The sequence below is a fragment of the Vombatus ursinus genome, unplaced genomic scaffold (genome assembly GCF_900497805.2).
Source record: "Vombatus ursinus unplaced genomic scaffold, bare-nosed wombat genome assembly UNPS02014924.1, whole genome shotgun sequence".
NCBI lineage: Eukaryota > Metazoa > Chordata > Mammalia > Diprotodontia > Vombatidae > Vombatus > Vombatus ursinus.
In genome coordinates this window covers 3,001,843-3,025,406 of record NW_020954702.1, presented here as the reverse complement: position 1 = coordinate 3,025,406, position 23,564 = coordinate 3,001,843, and the positions used below count along the sequence as shown (strand labels likewise).

General features: G+C 34.1%; 1 protein-coding gene across 1 annotated transcript in view; it reads left to right on the top strand.

Annotated features, from left to right (window-relative positions):
* The window catches only part of BACE2 (beta-secretase 2), a 125,781-nt gene that overhangs the window by 58,462 nt on the left and 43,755 nt on the right, over positions 1–23,564 (top strand). Inside the window, exons 3-5 of the mRNA XM_027843654.1 lie at positions 11,376–11,592; positions 15,449–15,577; positions 18,357–18,491. Of these exons, the coding sequence (XP_027699455.1) occupies positions 11,376–11,592; positions 15,449–15,577; positions 18,357–18,491 (481 nt within the window). The remainder of the gene's footprint in view (positions 1–11,375; positions 11,593–15,448; positions 15,578–18,356; positions 18,492–23,564) is intronic.

The window sequence follows — 23,564 nt, the reverse complement described above, 5'->3', positions numbered from 1 at the left end:
CTATCCACTGTACCACCTAGCTGCATTGTAAAGATGACTTACAATAGAGCCCTGAATTGTTCCTTTGCAAAACTGAAAGAGAAAGATCATGGCTGTCTCTACCCTATGCTTCCCCAGGTGACTATCATGTCTCAAGAGAGTTTGTGTTTTTTTGTTTGGTTTTTCATCTGACCACTGCTATTTTAGCTCCTTTCCCTTCGAAGTAGTAATATTTGCTGTTGCTCATTTGCATGTGATACATGTTAGGTAAATAAACTCAAAATACTTGAAACTCTTGTAAACTGTATTCAAACTTTCTTCTTTTAAAGGATTATGTACCCTAACCCAGAACCTAACATTTTTCACACCATTAAACAAGAAAGTTGTCAAAAATCTGTGATTTTATCTGTGTGGGAACACACTTCCTCCAACAGATTACAAATTGTCAATCACTTACTAGGTAAGTAAGTTTTAGAGAATTGCTGAAGCTCAGAAGGGTTGAATTATTCAATCAACAAGCATTTAATTGCCTACTGTGTGCCAGGCCCAATTGCTTACTATGTGCTATGTACTCAAAAGCATAAGAAACTTACAAGCTGGTAACAAGGGAAGACAACAGTGTGCAAGGGAGAGTAACTTGCCTGTAATTGAATAATTGGTGTCAGAGATGCACCTCCAACACTCCATCCACACTGCTTCTATTTAAATGGATACCAAACTATTTTTCCAAAACATTTCAGAGCTTGGCCCAAGGACCTTCACTCAAACCTCCGTGATTTAGGTATTTCTGTGGTAGCAGTTCTATCCATGCCACTTTATAAGCTTTGATCAGTTTAAATTTGTTCATTATTCTTTCATCTTCTTTTCTTCTGTTTCTTCCTAATTCCTATTCTCTCCAGGGTATGTGGTCAGATTGGATTTAACATTAATGCTATTTTTAGATGAAAAGCTATAGAATGTGAAAGTTAATGGGATTTGAAACCTATGTACAACCAAAAGTGTTATTTTTTTCCTTGAATATTTTTCTTTATTCAGTTAGTGTTTTTCATAAGACTACTTCATTTGCAAAAAGCACTCTTTGTGCTTTTTACCATTAGTTTCTTCATTTCTTTTTGAATTTTCTAAACTAAAGCTTAATGACCTATAATGCTTCTTCATTTGCTTGTCCCTTTAATCTCTCTTGGTTATTATATGATTTCTAATTAGATTTGTTAGTCTCTAAAACAGATACATTAGTCTTTGGGCTTTTTAGCACTTTCTAGAACATCTTCCAGTAACTGGAAATTTGGGTTTGTGAGCCTTTGACATCAGATCTCTTTGATTGGTGAAATGAGCTGAGTACTCCTAGTGTTTTTAGTTATATGCAGAATTTATCTCTGTCAAAAGCAAGCATTATTTTTGGAATGTCCTGGTAAATCATAATTTAGCCCAAAAAAGTATACATTCATTCTTTTAGTCAATAAAATAGGAATAACCCATAGCTTGACTGACTGGAATAAGGATCTAAAATGCCTGCCATCCAGACTTTCTACCACATAGTTAAAAATTCTAGAATAATTCTATTAAAATTATTCACCATCCCAATCAGCCTAAAGTAATTAACAAAGAGTAGTTTTAATTAGAGAGTTACTATTTTCTGTATTTGACAGAAATCAGATTTTAATGGAGGAGAGGGGTATGCATTTTGCTTGAACTCTGATTATGAAGGTTGGCCTCTGGGGAATGCCCAGGAATATGTCATTTTTCAGTGTGTTGACAAATTCCCTAGATTGTGTGAATATCTTAACAGTGCCATTCTAGAACAGGTTGGACTAATGCAAATTCCTGCATTTACTCCTATAATCTAGATCTTTTCTAGAGGTACATCAGAGTTCCAATCCATGAAAATAAAATGGAGAATGAGGTGGCTCAGGCATTCTGGAACACCCCAAAAGAACCTGATGTTCTCAGAATCTTTTCAGAAAGGGCCTAGCTTGGAATTGAACTAGGAATCCTGGAGAAATTTGATCAGTCAGTCAACAATTATTTATTAAGCACTATGTACTAGACAATGTGCTAATTCTTTGTGAATAAAGAAAAAGCAAAAAATCATCCTTACCATCAAGATTACATTCTAGTGGTAGATAATATATATGTAAATTGGTACATACAAGGTAAGTACAGAGAAGATGGAAGGTGGTCTTAGAGAAGTCACTAGCAGCTTGGAGGCCTGGGAATGGCCTCCTGTAAAAGGTGATACTTAAACAGAATCTTAAAAGAATCCAAGATTTGGAGGTTAGGAAGGGGAATAAGCGAGGCATAGAATTTAACCCTTCAATCTCTGGATGACCCTGGAGTTTGGGATAGTGGTATCTGGCCTGAATAGGCACAGATACCTCAAGTTCTTATTCCTGTATTTCCTTCAAAATAATAAAAAATCTTGAGATTGCCTCACCTCAATTAAATTGAATGAACTTTTAAATACTTATTTTCTCCTTGATAGTCCAACTGAAGGTGAAAAGTCTCTTGAAAATGGCTAGAAATTTTACTTTTGTTGTTAGCAAAGACATCTGTAATTTCAAATATCTCTGATTGATTTTTGGGATTTGTTAGATGAAAATAACTTGAAGTCAATCTGGAATTCTTATCACTATAAGCTAATTAATGTGAAAAGCATGGGAAAGCTTTGGCAAAGTGTACCTGCTATCAAACTATATGGTGAAGAAAAATAATAAATGATAAGTGTATTCATTATACTGCTAGAAAACAAGAAGCAAACGCTCAAAGCTGTTTATACCTATTTTATAGTTTTCATCCTTTGAAGTGTTACATAAATTGTTGAGGGAATTATGAACATAGGAAGAACCAATACTTCCATGTCATCAAAGACATAGAAGACTTCACTAGCATTGAAACTGAGAGATCACCTAGAATTTCTATCACAACTCCTATTCCCTTTCATCACTTAACCCAACACTAGGATATCTGAGCTAATGGTAGTAGATTTCTTTTAGTGAGCTAATAATTATTTGGAATGACTGTTCGCCTAAGTGTCCACAAAAGAAAAAAAAAGTTATTGAAGAATACTTGTTGGCCAGACTGTAATTGTAATTGTAAAAATAGCTCCTGCAGTTGGTAGATCAGAATAAATATCTGAGAAAGGCACTTTGAATGGACAATGAATTGGGCTTAGAATTGATTAAGAGAGATACTAGGAAATTGCACATTACTAATGTAGGGTACTGCCCCTCTCACATTCAAGCAGTTTGGTTGTTGTAAAAGAGAAAGAAAATTAACTATTGCATAAAGAAAAATAATTAAATCAACTTGTGAAAGATATAATGTATTCCCACTTTGGCCTGTGAACAGTTAGTTATTCAAAAAGGCAAGAAAAACTAAAAAATGATAAAATTCAAATCGGTAGAAATGCCATTATCAGATAAAAGGTGATAGAGACATTGTTAGGAGGACAAAATAGAGAGCTCAGAAGACCTGTGTGAGGACAAAGACATGACTAAGGCTACAGATCATTTGCATGTAACTTTTTTTTAACTTTGATAAAGTTAAAGTTCACAAAGTGGCAGATCAAATAACTATTTGGAAACTAGGAAATGATTAAATAAATAGAAACTGTTTGGTTTCACAGCTAACAGTGAGGTGAATTTTATGAATATTATTTTATAAAAGAAAAAGTGAGTCACTGAGCACCAGGAAGCTCAGACTTGAGCCACTGAGTGTGTTAGAAGAACCCAGAAGGAAAAGAGATAGCAAGTGTTGCTAAGAAGGCAATAGGAGCTGAGGCAGATGATAGCAGGAGCATTTCAGCTGCCGTATCTTTGAATTTTGTTGTTGATGGTTAGTTGTTTTCAGTCTTGTCCAACTCTTCATGATACCATTTGGGGTTTTCTTCACTAAGATACCGAAGTGGTTTGCCATATCCTTCTCCAAGTCATTTTACAGATAAAGAAACTGAGGCAAACAGGGTTAAGTGACTTGCCCAGAGTCACACAACTAGTAAGTGTCTAAGGCCTCATCTGAATTCAGGATGATGAATCTTTCTGACTGCAGGCCCAGCACTCTATCCACTTCACCATCTATTGTTTGAAAGACATGAAAACTCTCAGAAAAGCCTAGTTACTCTCTACTGCCCTCCTCTGGTTTGAAAGGGAAAAACAGAGCGGGAAGAGACTGCAGTTGTTTCTCAGAATCAAGATACTGAGAGCTGACTGGGAACCCAGAATCCTGTTGAATAAAGAGCTGATTTGACAAGGCATATAAAACCTGAGGAGCTCTACAGTTCTCTGGCTTAAAGAAAGTATAATGATTACAATAGTGTAACTCTCTAAAGGGTAATGGTAAATTAAAAGAGCTTGTCACTGTTTCATCAGATTCAGAGTAGAAAAGGACTAAATTTTCCCAACAAGATAGCAGTGAGGACCTGAAAGTGAGCAGAAAGTAGAGACACAATTTCATGTAAGACATAGTATTATTGAAGGGGGGGAGGAGTGGAAATCAAGCACACCAATGCCCAAAGTCCACAACTGTAAGCTGACCCAAGTATATAAGTTGTCCTCACTCATGTCTCTATTAGATTTCTTCTATAAGTATGTGCCTACCCTTTCAGCCCCATAGTTGCATGCATTGATGGGAGAGCATGACTCAAGCTTATGTATTGATAATTCATGCATTGCCTTGAGTAATTGTGTTTTATTGATTCTTATTGCTTTTGGTTTTTCATTAAATGAATCTTCTGTGTTTAAGACTTAATTGTGTCATTGATGTGATTAATTTTGTAATAAATGGTAGGGACTCAAGGGTTATATTGATAAGCTGAGAATATGATCATCTATAAGAGGGTTATCTTTAGGACACTGAGAGATTTTGAGTTGTAACTATGTGTCCTTCATTGGGAACCTATACCTGATAATGTGAGGGCAGGTTGGTGTGAGCAAGCCAACCCGGAAAAATTGGGTGACTCATGTCCTCTGTGAGGGGCTACATTATGGGATCTGAACCAGGCATGCCATGCTCATGTGTACTTACAAGTGTCCCAAACATTTTTTTTTATCCAACTTGTGATTTAATTGGTATTAGGGATCTTCTGATGTAGAAACTTCTACCAATGCAAATCATCACTATCTCTGCAATTTATAGTCTTAGAGTTGTGCCTGGGGCATTGAGAGGTTGTTATTTTGCCCAAATTGATACATCCTATGTCAGAGGTGGGACTTAAGCCTAGGTCTTCCTGATTTCAAATTACCTTTCCTTTCATTATGTCCTACTACCTTTCAAATTTCTTCCTTGATGAAAACTCCTATCCTTTTTGCTCTAGTGATCTTCCAGTGATGCTATAGGGCTGCAAATCATGATGTACAATAATCTCCAAAGAATCACAATTTTATGTTACCAAAAGAGAAATGAAATATGCAATGTGGTTGTAAATAGTCTGATTTTTTTTTAAAAGAATTGTGAGAAGTGCTGTAAAATATATCAGAGATTCATTGTTGGTAAATAAGATGAACTGATTCTGCAAGAAGAATTATGAATAATAGTCAATATCTTTTACATGCTGTGTATTGGTACAAGTCAGTCAGTTAACAAACATTTATTAAGTGCCTACTATATGCCAGGCACTGTGCTAAGTGATAGGGATACAAAAAGAGGCAAAAGATAGGCCATACTCCAATCTGGTAGGGGAGACAGTAAGCAAACAAATAGGTACAAACAAAGCATACATAGAATAAATAGGAAATAATTAACAGGAGAAAGGCAGAAGAATTAAGAGGATTTTGGAAAGGCTTCCTGTAAAAAATGAACTTAGAAGTTCAGTAGGTGGAATTAAGAAGGGGGAGCATTCCAGGTACAGGGGACAACCAAAGAAAATTCCTGGAGCCAAGAGATGGAGTGTCTTCTTTATCGACAGCCAAGAGGCCAGTGCCAGTGTATCAAAAATCCAGCAAAGAAGAATGAAAAGGAGCAGTCTGATAGTAAAGAGGAGAACCAGGAGAGAGTGGTGTCCTGAAGAGAAGAGAGTAGCAAGGAGGAGAGAGTGATCAGCAGTGTCAGAGACTACAGAAAGGTCAAGGAGAATAAGGATTGAGAAAAGATCATTGGATCTGGCCAGTGATCATTTGTAATTCTGGAGAGAGCAGTTTCAGTGAAATAGTGAGGTAGGAAGCTGGATTGTAAAGAGAGCAAGAGGAGATAAAGTGGAGGTATTTATTGTAGGTGGCCTTTTCCAAAAGATTAGCCCCAAAGGGAAGATGAGAAATAAGATGACAGTGGGAGTGGAATGATCAAAAGAGAGTTTTTTGAGGATGCAGAAGATATGAGCATATTTGTAGGTAGCAGGAAAGTAACTAGTAGATAGAAATTGAAAATAAGTGCAAGAGTGGAAATAAAAAAGGGGACAATACTTTGGAGGAGATAGGATATCTAGGAATATATAGATATAGGAATGGCATTGCTTGAACATGTAAAAGAATTAGCCTTGGTAAGGAGTAAGCCTGACTTATTGTGTAAAACAGAGGTGAAGGAGAAAAAAAATAGTGCCAGAAGGAATATGAGTGATATGAGGAAGAGGAGAGAAGTAGGAGTTCATGGTGAATGGTCTCAATTTTTTTCTGTAAAATGTGGGTCAAGGTTCTCAACCAAGAAGGTTGGGAAAGGGGAACCATCGGAAACTGGCAGAGTGATGAGAAAGTTTGGAACACTCATGTAAAGAGATCAATGGATCATAGAACCATTGAAGTATTGAAGTAAGCACTTTGATGTTCTGTAAAAGTGACTAGAAGGAGTATATTTTCCTCTAGGATCAAATATAAATATTTCTTTTTCACTTTTTTTCCTGTTTTACTGTTAAAAACTCTTCTCATCCTGACCATAATCTATTTTGAAAGCCCAATGCATTGCTTCCCTTCCTACACTCCATGGTCTAACCAAAGCTCTTTTCTTGCTGTTCCTCACAGATGAAATTCCATCTCTTGTCTCCAAGCCTTTGAACTGTCTTTCTTAAATTCTTTGAATGCACCCTCTTAAAATCCCTTGTTTCCTTCAAAACTTTGCTCAAGCATCACTTTCTAAATCAAACCTTTCCTGATTCCCTAGCTGTTAGTGCCTTTCCCCTCAAATAATCTTTATTCATTCACTTATTTATTTTAAAATATTGCATATTACCAATAGATAGAATTAATTCATTATAAATTTTATTTTATTCTTTTCAATAGTGAAGAAAAATCTATTTTCTCTACCTCCCACCTCCCCACCACTTCCCTCCCCATTGAAAAAGAAAAAGAAAACCCTTATAACAAATATGCACAAACAAAACAAATTCTTACATTGCCAAATCAAATCAAAACAAAACAAAACAAAAAACCATGTCTTACACTTTGACCTGACTCCATCGCCTCTCTGTCCAGAGGTGGATAGCATGTTTTATCATTACTTCTCTGGAATCATGGTTAGTCATTACACTGATCAGTTCTCAAATATTTCAAAGACGTTTATCTTTACAATTTTGTTGTTTTATTATGAATTGTTCTGTTTTTACTCACTTAAACTGCTCTTCTACAATTTCTACTTCCCAACTTGACATTTTTCTCTTCTAAGACCAACTTAGAACAAGTCTAATCTTTCTTCCACATAAAAGCACTTCATATACTTATGAAAATAGCCATCTTATAAGCCAGCTCCCTAGTCTTCTATTCCATAAGATAAACATCATCCCTGCTCTTCCCTCCCCACCCATACTCTTCCTTCAACCTATCTCCTAATGGAAAAATTTTCAGTCTTATCATCTTCTTGAAATATTATAACTTATGTATGACTTTCCTAAAATGCAGTGCCCATAACTGAACAGAATATTCTAGATAGGATCTGATCATGGCATACTAGATAACATACCTTTCTTAATGCAGTGTGGAATATCATTCGGTAGGTTTTTTTTTTGTTACTGTTATGTTGTGAACTCATATTAAACTTGTATCCCACTAAAAACTCCAGATCTTAAAAAAAAATCTAGCCTTACCTCTTCCTCTTTGTATTAGTACCACTGATTTTTTTAACCTAAGTAAAATTTTACATTTATGCCTATGATAATTTAATAATTACATTATAAGATTTGACCCAATGTTTTAGTTTGTCAGAATTGTTTGGAATCCTGGCTTTGTGTTCTAACATGCTAGTTATCTCTTTGAGCTTAATGTCATCCACAAATTTGATAATGATGGCATCTGATAGATCTACAGTGTACTGCACTAAATGCCTCCCTCTGAATTGAGTTTATATTTGCCTGTTTGTGACTATTCTTTAAGGTCAGCTATTCATCCAGTTTTGAATTCACTTGTCTTATTTTCTAACTCATACCATCCAATATTTTCCACGGAAGATTCACTGTCAAAAACTTTGATGTTATTTTGGTAAGCTACATCTGTGTCACTCTATTTTCCAGGTACGAAATTAGCCTAAGACCTCCTGTTCTTGATAAAGTTATACTGCCTATTGGTGAAATGTTCTCTTTTGTAAATGTTCACAAACCATCCCTTTGATATTAAAGTCCAGAATTTGGAGAAGAATTGAAGTTAAATTCAATGACCCTATGCAGCTCGCTCTCTCTCTCTCTCTCTCTCTCTCTCTTTCTCTCTCTCTCTCTCTCTCTCTCTCTCTCTCTTTCTCTCTGTCTCTCTGTAAAGTGGGACAGGTACTCTTCTCTGGTCCCATGACACTTATCTCATTCTCCACAATCTTTGAAAAATTACTGGCAATAGCTCAGCAATCATACCCACCACTTTTAATACCCTAAGATGTTTACCCAGTCCAAACACTTTAAATTCATTGAGTGCAGCTAGACATTCCCTTACTTTCTCTTTATATGTTGGGTTTCAAATATGTATTAATATTTTTATTCTCTTTATCTAGTCCTTGACAGAGAAAACAAGCAAAATAAGAGCTGAGAAACTCTTCCTTCTGTTCTTGTTGTTCTCATCTCATCCAACTCCAACAGTGGTCATAGAATGCTCATGCTCTTTTTGACTCAAACATAGCTGAAAAAAATGCCTTTTTGTTGTTTTTAGCATTGATCACCAGCTTCAGCTTCTTCTAGACCTTAGTGTTCCTATTTTTAAAGGACTGTAGTACCTTTTGTATCCATCTTCCATTCTTGCCATATATCCATAAGGATGTAGACAGTGTCAAGAATAACTTGCCCAACACAACTGAGTAAAATGCTACAGGGAAAAATTGACCTTTAGAGTACTTCCAAGCATCCCTGAATGAAAAAAGCAGAGCTATATAGAAACTTTGAAGTTGAAACAACAGTAGATATAGAAATAGAAACATAAAAAGATAATCACAAATGAACAATCATAAAGGACTAAAAAGAGATAAACTGCTTACATTCTAATGTAGAAAGATGATACATGGACCTCTAAACCCTATCACCATAAGGGGTCATAGAAGGAGAGATCTGAGCATGGTTCTATTTTGTCTTGTGTATATTTGTTGTTGTTGTTAAGTCATTTTAGTCATGTGCGATTCTCTGTGACCCCATTTGGTGTTTTCTTGGTTTGCCATTTCCTTCTACAGATTATTTTACAAATGCAGAACTAAGGCAAACTGGGTTAAGTGATTTGCCCAAGGTCACACAGCTAGTAAGTATCTACAGCCGGATTTGAACTCAGGTCCTTCTAACTCCAGGGCCAATACTCTATCTCTGTACCACTTAGTTGCATATATGTGTGTATGTATATGTATAAGTATATATGCATGTATATGCATATATGAGTGATATGATACTATCACATGCTATGAGTAATGATGAATGTTTTCAGAGAAACCTAGGAAGAATTCTATGAACCAATACACAATGCAGTGAAAAGAGCTGACAGTAACATAGTAAAAACAATCAACTTTGAAAGAATTAGGAACTCTTACTAGCATAATGACCAACCACAATTCCAAAGGATTATTGATGAAATATCCTGCCTACCTCTTGTTATAGTGAAGGACTCAGACTGAAAAGTAAGACTTTTTTTGAACATGACCAATATGGAAGTTTGTTTTTCTTGACTATACGTGTTTTTAACAGGGATTGTTTTTTCTTGCATATTCACTTTGGCAGGGGCAAGAGGAGAATTGGGATGGGAGAGGAAAAGTGGAATTTCACTGTTTGAAAAAAATAAACTTTTAAAAAATTGAATGTTCATAGTCACACAGAATAAATATTATTATAGTTTTGGGACTTCCAAGATTATTTAGTCTAGCCCCCTCATTTTATAAGATAAGACTTACCTCTTAGTTGTCTACATCTCAAATACTTAACTACTTTTTAAAAATTACTATAAATATTAGTTTCTAGTTTCTTCTCATCATCCATTATATTTTTGGATCATCTGCTTTTCTCTTCCCTACCTCAGGTTCTCCTGTTTTTGGTAGGATTATGACTTGGAAATAAGAGTTATTTTAATATCTGTGTACTCTTCAGGGCACTATTACTTAAGTTAAAATCTGATTTTTTAAAAAATTTAATACGTATATTACCTCACATAATACCAACACAGTAAACCTCCTAAATCTCTGTCATATTAATTTTCTTTTAAAAAATAGACTCTCATTTCCTCCTGTTCTATTTTTGTGTATGTTAAGTGAACATAAAAGGAAGTCTTGAAAACTAAATGTAGAGAGGGGGAAAAGCAGTTCCATCTGCTTTGCTTAAGCCATAGTGGGTTCAGAAGTTCCTTTTTAAAGTACATACATATATGCATGCATGCATACATACATACACAATATATATTACAAATGTATGCATATGTACATATAAATTACATACATTTATATATTTAAAGTGTGTGTATATTTATGTGTGTCTGTGTTTGTGTGTGTATAAACACCTATGTTGTACATAAATATTTATATATGTGAATTGTATATGTATATGTGTTTTTTTTACATCAGCTGATGAAGCCATCTTGCTCTGTCCCAGTATAATTGGGGGAGCTTCTTTAAATAGCTATCTGACAATTCTCTATACCCAAGGACCTATTTTAAAGCTTCAACACTTCTTTATACATGGAAAGGAAACTCAGATGGTTTCATAGAAATTTATAATCCTTTAATGCTAGAATTGGAAGTGATCTTAATGATTAAACTAATTAGACCTCACTAATTTCCAGTTTCCTCCAACTGGAAATCAGTGAAGTTAAATTATTTATTGCCAGAATAGAAGTTTGTTTATAAATTGTTAATTCATAATTTTAAAAATATAAGTGGCCTTTACTATCTTATAATACCTAGCCAATATGCATTGTGAAGAACTATCTCCATCTCTTCTCCACCCTCAAAGAAAGATTTGATGAACACAGATCAAATGAACAGAATTATAACACTGAATCAAGTGTGGTTTGATTTTATTTAATTTATAGGTCCAGTACATATCGCTCCAAAAACTTGAATGTCAATGTTAAATATACTCAAGGGAGCTGGACAGGATCAGTTGGTGAAGATGTGGTTACTATTCCAAAGGGATTCAATAGTACTTTTCTTGTCAACATTGCTATCATTTTTGAATCAGAAGATTTTTTTTTACCAGAGACTAAATGGAATGGAATACTTGGACTTGCCTATGCCATGCTAGCCAAGGTAAGCCTTTCCACTGTCATATAAATTAATTCTCTAATCTTGGCCCCTGTGAAATAATGAGAAAAATGGATGCATAGTTCCTATAAATTTAGAAATAAAGGAGATAGGAATGAATTCTCAATGTTAAGAGTCTAGAGATGATTGTAATAGAAAAAAACTATATAACTAAGAGAATACACTTTATATCCTCAATCATCTTTTGAAATAAAAAATAAGAATATCATGCTTTCTGGAAGAAATACCATGAATGTCATGTTGTATTATTGTAATAATTGATTTGTTGTTTTTCGGTTACATAGTTAACAATGTTAACAGAAAAAGTGCCATAATTTTAGTTTAAAATTTTTATCTATATTTAAGAGTTTCAGTATAGGTAAAGACTGCACAAATTCTTGAATTTATACTTTTATAAGGAGAAAGTAAAAGAAGAGATCTTTCTGGTTAGAAAAGATGTACCTCAGTCAATTTGAAGATACTATGAAGCAGTCCTAAAAGATTACTGTAATACTTTCCCATAAGAACAAAGTATCATTAAGGAAAACTCCTGCATCATTGCAAATAAAACTTGAAACAAATTGAAAATCTAGTGACTGTTGTAGCCGTAAGATGCTGAAATGGATTACTTAAGTAGGGAGTATCCTATCTTTCTGTACATTTCATTAAAATTAAAAAAGATAACTTTGTTCTTGTGACAGTTTAAACCAGAGATATTTCTGCCATTTTAATAAAAATAGAAATTTCCTTCTAATGAGGACAGATAGCTCTATTTTCTTATATGGAAGTCCACCCAATTGGGATAGAAGTTGAATTCCCCTATAATGGCAAGTTGAGGCCTGTGTCTTCATGTAATACATTGTTTGACTATGTAGAATTAAATGGGAGAACTGGGGTGGTTGTTTCATAGTGAACATGGAAAAAGCATTCTCCATATCTGAAGACAAGTAATTAATTATGTTTTTTAAGTTTTGTTTGACTATGTAACCATAAAAAAACTATTTCACTCCTGGGTGTCTTCATTTCCAAATGAGACAAATAAGAATAGTTTTCTTTGAGATGCTTTATGGTATTCCAATACTAGGAGTATTGGATAATTTGGAAGTTTAATAATATAAATCTTTTGTAATACAGATGAGGTGATATGCATGATTATAAAGACTCCAATGACAATTATATTTTTCATCAAAATGTTGAAGAGATTTTACATACTTGTATTTCACTGGAGTCCAAAAGACAGTGATAATTTACAGAAAGGGGGACAGACTCTAAAAAAGGAACTTCAAAGAGTTTTTTTCAGATTTAGTAATGTGAAGATACTTAAGGAAGAGTAGAAGGTGACCAAGAATAGGAATAGGCAAACACTTTGACCAGTATTTTTGAATTGAAGGCATTGGAGGAGTGACCTACAATTAGGCCTAGAAAGATAGAAGGAGAGCTGAGTACAAGAGGGAGACTTGATTTGTTACCAACTAGGACCCCCAAAAGGGATAATTCCCTTTCCTAATAGAAAATCATTCCCTCACCTGCTAAGAGCATAAAGGTATGCATCCTATCTACTCCTGCTTATTCTCTAACCTGAACCCCAAGTGTTTTAACCAAGCTACTGTCAGCAACTTTTCAAAGTCAGAACCTGAACTAAGGATTACTGTTTCCCCTAAACTCAGAAAACATATGATGAGCTATCTTTTGTATTGAGTCCATTGAGTAGGCACAGAGATGCTTTCTGAACAAAGAGCTGTGGCAACATGTAACAAATGAAGAGAACAAAACTAGAAATTAGTGAGTGATGACGGTGAAAATGCTTACTTTTATGAGAACTGGTAAAATATTTTAAAACCCATTGATCAATAAACAAACATTTATTTAAGGTCTACAATTTGGTACTAGGCTAGTTATCTCAGAGAAAACAATAAAACAATTTATTACCTTCAAGAAGTTTAGATTTTATCACAGTAAAAAAAAAGTTCTATCCATAAATTTAAAATATCTACACAATAAACACAAAGTAATTGAGGAGGATAACAAACAGCTAGGGATATCAGGAAAGTCTTCATTTAGGGGGTGACACTTGAAAGGGGCTTTGAAGAGAAATAGAAGTTCTAAGACGGAAGACTGAGAAAGGACTAAATTCCAGATGTAATGAATATCTCCTGCAAAGGTTCACCCAGATCAAACATATGGGTTCCTTTGTCTAAGGAATGTCAAGTGGTTAGTTTGGCTAGACTATAGTTTAAATACACAAAGGGGAGGAACACATAAGAAAGTTAGAAATATAGGCTAGAGAGAGATTGTAAATGCTAAAGGAGTACTTTTTTTAGCCCCTAGAAGTAACAGGGAGCCACTGGGGTTTATTGAGCATGGAAGAGATATGGTTAGTCCAGTGCTTTGAAATATCACTTTAGCAACCATGTTGAGGATAGCTCTGAAAAAAAAAATATTTGAGTTAAGGAGGTCAGTGCAATAGCCTGGAACAAAGGACAACAAACTATAGCCTACTGCTAGTTTTTGTTCAGCCGACAAGGTAAGAGTGTTTTCTTACATTTGTAAATAAGGTTTTATTATATTTAAACATGTAAAATTTATTCTTCGCTTATGGGCCATACAAAAACAAGCTGTGGGGCAGGTTTGCCCTGGAGGCTACATTTTGCCCACCCCTGGTCTAGAAGAGAAGTAATGAAGTCCTAAAATAGAGGTGAACATTTAAGTAATGAAAAAAGGACAGATGCAGGAGGTATAGAGGCAAAATTGACAAAAGAGAGCACCTAATATGATATAGGGCATGACAGAGAATAAAGAGGTAATGATAACCCCAAAATTGTGAATCTGGTAAACTGGAAGGACAAATAATGTCCTCAATAGAAATAAGAAAGTTAGAGGAAGAAGAGTGGGTTTTTGCTGAAAGAATAACAAGTTTTGTTTTGGACATATTGAGTTTGAGATGCCTTCAAAACACCTAGCTGGAAATTTTAGCAGACAGTTGATAATGCTCAATCAAAGCTCAAGAGAGACTGGAAATAAATAGGTAATATGTATATCCATTGATCTGGAAATGGTCTCATAAAGATTATATTTGGACCTATGGATTCCAAGAGGGGATATAGAAGAATGATAAGAAGCTCCAGGACAGGACCTTGTGATATAGCTATAGTTAAGAGGTAGACATGAATGATAATCCAGAAATGAGACAGGTAGATAGCATGGTCCAACATATATACACTATTTATTAGCCATAGTTTAATTGGTAGGCAATTTGTCAAAAACTTAGTATTTTCAGGTCTAATCATCAACAGCTATTTATTTATAGAGTACCCACCATTAGATCTTAGACTCTGAAATGGATTGAGACTTTGGGACACTTTTTATGTGTGTGTTTTGTATATCTATGTGTATGTATATGTACATTTGTGTGTGTGTGTGTGTGTGTGTGTGTGTGTGTGTGTGTGTGTGTATGAAGGAAGACTGAGACAGAAAGGATGGAAAGGGTCAGGCGATATCAGTCCTATTTCTAGGCAAACACATCTTTGTTTCAAAGATTACTAATATACTATCTTCATCAGTGTCTCTTTATATCTGCCTTCTACATGAGTTCTGATAGTACATATAATGTCTGTCAGGAGTATCAAGTAATAAGTATGAACTAATATTACATTATTTAAGTTACACAGAAAGGAAGATTTAAAAGTCATAGGAAGTTCTGCCTACCATTTCTGAATTATTTTTATTATGAATTTCTTCATTCTTTTTTCATAAATGAAATATAATTTACTGGATGTTGCTTGCTCTTATATACTTGATAACTTTTTAAACAAAATATGAGTAATAATGAAGTAATTGTACTTTTGATTTAATTTTTTCATAGCCATCGAGTTCATTGGAGACATTCTTTGATTCCCTTGTGAAGCAAGCTAAGATCTCCAATATTTTTTCCATACAAATGTGTGGTGCAGGATTACCAACAGACAGAACTGGTACCAATGGAGGTAGTCTTGTGGGTATCTTTTAGTCTTAAAGAGGAGAAAAACATGATTTGTGGGGTTTTTTTCTTAATCTCTTTCAGAATAATTATACATTAAGTTGGCTATAAAATGTGAATGCATATATATGATTAAGTGTTGATGGTCATATTTAAATGCTATTTTACACTTCCTCATTGTGTCATTACATTAAATTCTCTCATTCTTCTCCCAAGTTTTCCATTACAGCTCCTCTTTATTCTTCCTATTATAGCACACTATTTCTCATTACAGACAGAAAATTTGTCTATTTGAGCTGTCCATATGGGGAAGAGGATGAGGGGAAGAGGATGAAGGGAAGAGTAGAAATCATTTGTACTACGATTTTACATACATATATGTGTATATACATGTACACATGTGTGTATGTACACATGTGTGTGTCTAAACATACTTTTATGTTACTTATTTTTATTTATTATTTATAAACAGTGCCTGAGCCATTCTATGTTCACCTATTCCTCAAATCCAAGTACTAGGAGATTATACTCCTAGAGAAATACAAAGACATATGTGGTATCTGACATGAATATTGAACTAAGAGGACTAACATGTTGAGTGAAACTGAAGACTGAATTATTCTTTTTGATCAGCCTCCCCCAACTTAGTAAATAGAAAAACTGAAAAGGGAGAAAATATTATGAAGAATTATCTTGGTGCAGAAACAGTGGCCAGCCACCTCACCCCACTTTCTCTGAAGGGTGTGGGCTCTCAGAGCCATTGTAACCCAACCAGTCAAGCAATCAATAAGTACTTATTAAGAGGCTGCTATGTGCCAGGAACCATGCTAAATAATGGGAATAATAATAAAGGCAAAAAACAGCATCTGCTCTTAAGGAGCTCACAGTCAAATGGGGGAACAGCTTGCAAACAACTATGTACAAACAAACTACATACAGGATAAATTAGAATTATCCAAAGAGAGAAGACACTAGGATTTTAAGGAGTATTAGGAAAGGCTTCCTGTAGAATAGGATATTTTAGTTGAGGCTTGAAGGAATTCAGAGAAGCAAGGAGACAGAGAGGAAGAGAGAGAAAATTCCTGGCAATCAAGATATAAAGGGGCAGCCAGTGAAAATTCCTGCAGTTGAAAGATAAAGCATATAGCATAGGGAAAAGCAGAAGTGAGTGTCACTGCCTTGCTGAGTATATGTAGAGGAGGAGTAAAATGCAAGAAAACTAGAAAGTTAAGGGACAGGTTACAAAAAGCTTTGAATGCCAAGAGATATATATTTAATCCTGGAGGTCATAAAGAGCCTCTGGATTTATCAAGTAGGGGAGTGACACAGTCAGACCTCAACTTTAGGAAAATCACTTTGACAACTGATCGGAGGTATAGGGAGAGACTTGAGGCAGTGAGATTAATCAACAGGCTATTATAATAGCCCTGCCTTGAGGTGCTGAGGTCCTGTGCAGTGCCTGACATGGTGGAAGCTTAATAAATGCTTATTGACTGATTAACTGATTGCATCAGGGTGGTTTCAGTGTCAAGGAGAGAAGAGGGCATATTCAAGAAGTGTTACAATGGTTAAAAAAAAAAGCCATTGCAAAAACAAAATTGGATATGCTATGTGATGGAGAGAGGAGTCAAGGATGACACCTAAGCTGGGAACTTAGATGATGGAGAAGATGGTAGTGTCAATAATAACAGGGAAAGTGTGAAGGGAGGAAGGTTTTGTGGGGGAAAGATAATGAGTTCATCTTATGTTGGATTTAAAATGTCTACAGGACATCCAATTTGAGATGTCCAATAGGCAGTTGGAGATGTGATATTGAAGGTCAGGAGAGAGATTCAAGCTAATTAAACAGAGCAGAGAAACCTCAGCATAGAGATGATCATTGAAGCCATGGGAGCTGATGAAACCACCAAGAGGAAGAAGAGAAGAAGGTTTAAAGCCCTGGGACATAGATAACAGAAATGACTTGGAAGAAGATAAAGCAAAGGAGAAAGAGAAGGAATAGTCAAATAGGTGGGAAGAGAATGAGGAGAAAGTGTTGTCCCAAAAACCTATAGAGAAAAGAGTATCAAGGAGAAGAAGGTAATCAATGTTACATGCTGTAGAGAGGTCACGAAGGATGAGGACTGGGAAAAAGCCTTTAGATTTGGCAATTAAGAGAGAATCATTATTAACTTTAGAGAAAGAAGTTTCATTTGAATGATTAAGTCAGAAGCTGTAGAAAATGAAAACAGAATAAGAGGAAAGGAATTTGAAGCACCTATTAAAGATGGCTTTCTTGTGTTTTTGTTGTTATTCTGAAGGAAAGTGTAGAGGAATATGATTTGTTGCAAGTTTGATCTTGTGTTTTTATTTTTTCCCTGATACCTGTAGAAGTGAGCTGTTTTCTTCCAGCTTGAACACTACGCTATTAACTTTGTCAAATATTAGGAAGTTATTCTTGTGAAAGAAATCCAAAGTTATTTTAAGGAGGAGCCAAGTAATGTGATTCTTCTTACACAATAGAAAAAAAATAAGAATTTAATTTAATTATGGACAGGTATTGATTTATATTTTTGTCTTTGTATGCATAGTACCTAGCATAATGTTTCGTGTATATACATATATACACACATATACATATATATACATACATACACATATACATATATACATATATATTCACATACATATATATGTGTATGTATGCATGTGTGTAGAAATAATGAATGTTTCTCAAATTGTTGAATTAATCTGTTGAACCTGGGCTGGCTTTTATAGCTTTATTTCTTATATTTGTGAATATTTCTCTTCCTAGGTCATGGGAGGAGTTGAACCAAGTTTATATGAAGGTGAAATATGGTATACAACAATTAAAAAGGAATGGTATTACCAGATTGAAATTCTGAAATTGGAAATTGGAGGACAGAACCTCAATCTGGATTGTAGTGAGGTATTTGCAATAAGGTCTATCTGTGTTCACATGCACATCTGTCCATTTTCATTCAAGTGCTATAGCTTTGACCTGACTGTGAAATCTGAAGTCATTCTGTTACATATGTCTATGTCAAAGAATGAATAGAATGGGGAAGCTAGTGATTTGAAGGAGATGGGGGAAAAAGGAGAAAATGTGACTTTCTTACATCTTGGCCTAATATTAATACTTAATTAATATTAATTAAGGTCAATTAACTGGAGGAAAATTGAGAGCCAACTTGCTTCATATTCCTCTTGAAGTGGTATTCTCTGAGCTGTGTCTGCACCTACTTATGACATTACGAGATTGGTTATATATATTTTCCCCTAAGCTGGTCCTGAGTTGGTTGTGTTTTTGTTAATCTCATCAATAAATACAATTAAATATTAAATTAAAGAACTCATCTCTAGAAAATAATGTGTATTGAAGAGAAACAAAGATCTCAAGTTAAAAGAAAAAGGGAGCAAATGAAAAATGTATAAAGTTCACGAGTTGTCTTTTGCAGCATTTCCCCCAAGGGAAAAAAAACTGCATAATCAATAATTTGCTGCTTCCTTTTCTATCATGGGAAACACAAAGGCAAGTTTTTAATATTTACTTGGTTTGATAGCATTAAAAATTTTTCCAGAGAAAGAACTGATAAATAGAAGTATCTATAGAATGTATAGATTTTACATATATGCACATATTTTTATGTAATGGTAGCCATTTCTAAGTTAGGGGAAGGAGGTAGAAAAATTGGGGAAAAAGAAATTTACTTGAAAATTTTTATGTATTTAAAAGGAATAGCAAGTTGTGCACAATAGATTTGCAGTTTCATATACAATTCTTAATTAAACTGTGTTATAGAAATGCTTATTTTATTCCATAAATTAAAAATAAAATAAATAAAATTTTTTAAAAAATTTAAAAAGTAGCTTTAATTATTCAATTGCCTTTGGGGACTTCTGAAAAGATAGGCTAAAGCAACTTTCTAAAACATTTGGCAAAATGCAGAAATTCTGTTTTAATTTTTCATTTACCTTTAATTTCTATCTTCCACCTGTTTCTAAATAGACACTGATTCCTATGAAAAGAAATTCAAGAAGAAAAATAGGTTATGATGAAATAATAAATTCACTGTCATTATTTGTAGAGCCTAATCATGTGGATCAATTCTTATTTTCAGTTTTGAAATAATATCTCCCTTAATGAAACAACAGTAGCTATAATAAGGCTTCAATTTACTGTTTGGTAACCATTTCTCCTTAAAACAAATAAACAAAACAATGTCAGCTTCTTTTTCTTCCCGGATTCAAAGTGTCTCTGGTTTAGGGATACATGTTATTCTCATTTTACAAGTATATCCTGTGTCCAGCTTTAATAAGCTTCAGAGGAGAAATTATGTTAATTGAATACTTGAGTGTCTTCATGAATCAATATGACAATTTCCATGGATAAGAATCTTTTCTCATTTTTATTTTGTTCCTAGTACAAGTAGGTAGTGCTATAAACTACAATGAAGTTATAATATATCCCATTCTCTATGGGTAGATTACCCAGAACAATTGGAGGCTGCTTCTTTTCTCCATAAAACTTCTGTCAGGTCATTCCATTTGAAAAGTTTTGATAGTTGTAATATAGATGATAATGATTTAGGATTAGAAATGAAAGACAATATATATGGTGGAGGGAGAGGAGGAAGGAAAGAGGGTAGGGCTAGCAAATGTCAATGTTTATTACCAAGTCTGACCATCTCTGAAATAAATATGCATAGTTTTGTTGGTTTTTTAATAATCATATGTTTTATCTATTCCATCAACTTAGAGAATAAAGAATCAAATACGTATTCTTTATTCAGATTGTATTTAGGAAGGCATATTTTTAACCTTACTTCTTGACTTTTCAATGTCATCTTTTTTACCCTTGAGTATCTTGTCCCTTTACTTGCTATTATTCTTATCCTTCTAAGCCATTATCCCAGAGGTTTCTGAATTGTGTATTGTATCTTCTTTTCCCCAACCTCCAGGGCTGAAGTACAAGACAATTGTCCAAATATTGAATAGTTTTAGTACAATTAACAGATAAATTCATCTTTTTTTGATAATAACAAAGTTCAAATCAAAATCAGGTAAAATAACAATAACCTGGTACATTTTCCCCATCTTACAATGAATACAGCAAAAATTTTTAATTTAATGTAGTGCGCACAATTGAGGCCAAATTTTATTCAACATATATTTAATATACACATGGATGTGCACTGTCACAATCAGTCATCATAGGTTCATGACACAGAAAAGTTGTATTGTGCACCTTGCTTCATTTTAATGGTGTATAAACTATAATATTAAATATATACATTTATGTGAATATATATATATATATATATGCTGAAGTGAAAAAGTACAATTAATCAGTTTCCCTAAGAACCTCAACTTTTAACAAATTGAAATAACCCAAGAATGGACATAAATAATCATTTCAAATTTTTAGCAGTCAGACTTTTTTTGTGTCTCACTGAGGCTGGAAGTGCAGGATCCACTCCCAGCTCCAATACTACTATTTGGCATAGAAATTTTACTTTCTCTGTTTCCACGCTGGGCTGATTTGCCCATCCTCAAGCATCCTGGTCACTCTGCACTCCTGGGAGCCCACTATATTAGTGCCAGACTTAGTGAAGATACCTAATCAACTCTAGTTCTACTGCAACTCAGAACTAGGCTCAAGTGATCAACCAGCCTTGGCCTTCCTAGTATCAGGAATTACACATGTATACCATGACACTGAGTAACAATTAGATTTAGTGAAATATTCTTAAATTTGTTATTGTCTGTATTTTTAAAAGCTGAAATAACATACCTTCATAATGAATAAAAATATAGATTGAACAGAAAATCTATTGGAACAGATAAAATTAATACAAAGAGTATAGAGAGAATTTAAGCAGCAGAAATACAGAAAAATTAAAAAGATCAAATTTTAAAAACTATTCTCCACTGTATTTATCTTTGAGATTCAAAACTATCATTATTGATAGAGAGGAAAGACTTCTGTCTTTCCTTTGTTCTGGTGCCTTAGCTGTAGATAACATGAATTAACATCACATCTTGAAAATGCATACCATATATATGTAGAGGCAAGATAAGATATTTTTCCATAGAAAATTAGATACTTTTAATAAGTAAAACCAGAATTTTTCTTAAAGCCATATCTATGACATCAGAAAAATTATTTGCATCCTATAAAGTTATATACAGAATTATTAACTATAAAAACTTCCTTTAATTGGAAAAAACATTGATGCTACTTTGATATAGCTGAAACAGTGTTTAGTGAAGTAAATTAGAAGTGGCTTTGTGGGATTCCACATAAAGATAATTTAGTGGGAAGGAGAAATGAGTTCATTATCAGAGAAACTTGCTGTAGAAATGTTTAATATTACTTCATGTCTATGGTACTTTTTAGCAAAATGTGGTTTCCCTAAATATCTATTTTAATAAGATCTGATTTTGTTTTTGCTTTGTCCTGAGGTCATGATTGCTATCCCTGCCTTTTTCACTTTAGCTGAAAGATAATAGATTATGCTCTAGGTCCTTATTTTAACTCTATGTGTGTGTATTTCTGTTTCAAGTCTGTCTCTTGTATAAAAAAAAAAAAGTATTGTTGGATTCTGGTTTCTAATCCATCCTGCTATCCACTTTCATTTTATGAGTGAGTTCATCCCATTCACATCCACAGTTATGATTACTGTGTATCTTCATCCTATTTTCTTCTTTTTTTATCCTTTCTCTGTGTTTTTACCCTGTTCCTCCTCAAAAGTTTGCTTTGTTTCTGACCATTGCCTTCCTTAATCCACTTTTTCTCTTCTTTTCCCATCCTACTTCCCTATTGGGTAAGACAAATTTCTATACCCAAGTGAGTGTGTATATATATTCTTCCTTCTTTGAACCAATTCCAGTGAAGGTGAAGTTCAAGCATTGCCAGCCACCACCATCTCTTTTTCCTTCCACTATAAAAGTTCTTCCTTGTACACCTCTTTTATGTGAGATAACTTTCCCCATTCTTCCTCACCCTTCCTCCTCCAAGTGTTTCCTCTTTCCCACCCCTTCATTTTTTTTTTGAGATCATCCCAACACAATCAACTCACACCCATGCCTTCTATCTACATAGACTCCTTTTGACTGCCCTAATAACGATAAAATTCTTAAGAGTTACACAGACCATCTTCCCACATAGGAATGTAAATAATTTATCTTTATTGAATCTCTTATGACTACTCTTTCATATTTACCTTTTCAAGCTTTTCTTGCATCTTGTGTTTGAAAGTCAAATTTTCTACTCAACTCTGATCTTTTCATTAGGAATGTTTGAAAGTCCTCTACTTCATTAAATATCCATTTTTCCCATGAAAGTTTTATTTTTCCTGGATAGATTATGTTTGGCTATAATCTTAACTCCTTTGCCTTCTGGAATATCACACCCAAGCCCTCTGCTCTTTAACTATAGAAGCTCTTAAATCTTTTGTACAGTATTTGAATGGTTTCTTTCTGGCTGCTTGCAATATTTTCTTTTTGCCCTGGGAACTCTGGAAATTGGCTATAAAATTCCAGAGAGTTTTCATTTTTGAATCTCTTTCAGGAGGTGATTGGTAGAGTTTTTTTATTTCTATTTTACCCTCTGAATCTAAGATATTTAGTCAGTTTTCTTTTATATTTTCTTGAAAATTAATGTCTAGGTTCTTTTTTTGATCATGGCTTCCAGGTAGTACAATAATTCTTAAATAATCTCTCCCCAACTTATATCCCAAGTCAGTTGTTTTTCTGATGAAATATTTCACATTTTCTTCTTTTTTTCATTCTTTTAACTCTGTTTTATTGTTTCTTGATGTCTCATGGAGTCATTACCTCCACTTGCCCAATTCTTATTTTTCAGGTAGGAATTATTTTCTTCAGTGAGTTTTTGTATTTCTTTTTCCATTTGGCCTATTCTGCTTTTTAAGGATTTTTTTTTTCTTCAGTGAATTTTTGTGCCTATTTTACCAAGCCATGTGATTAGGAATACTAGATA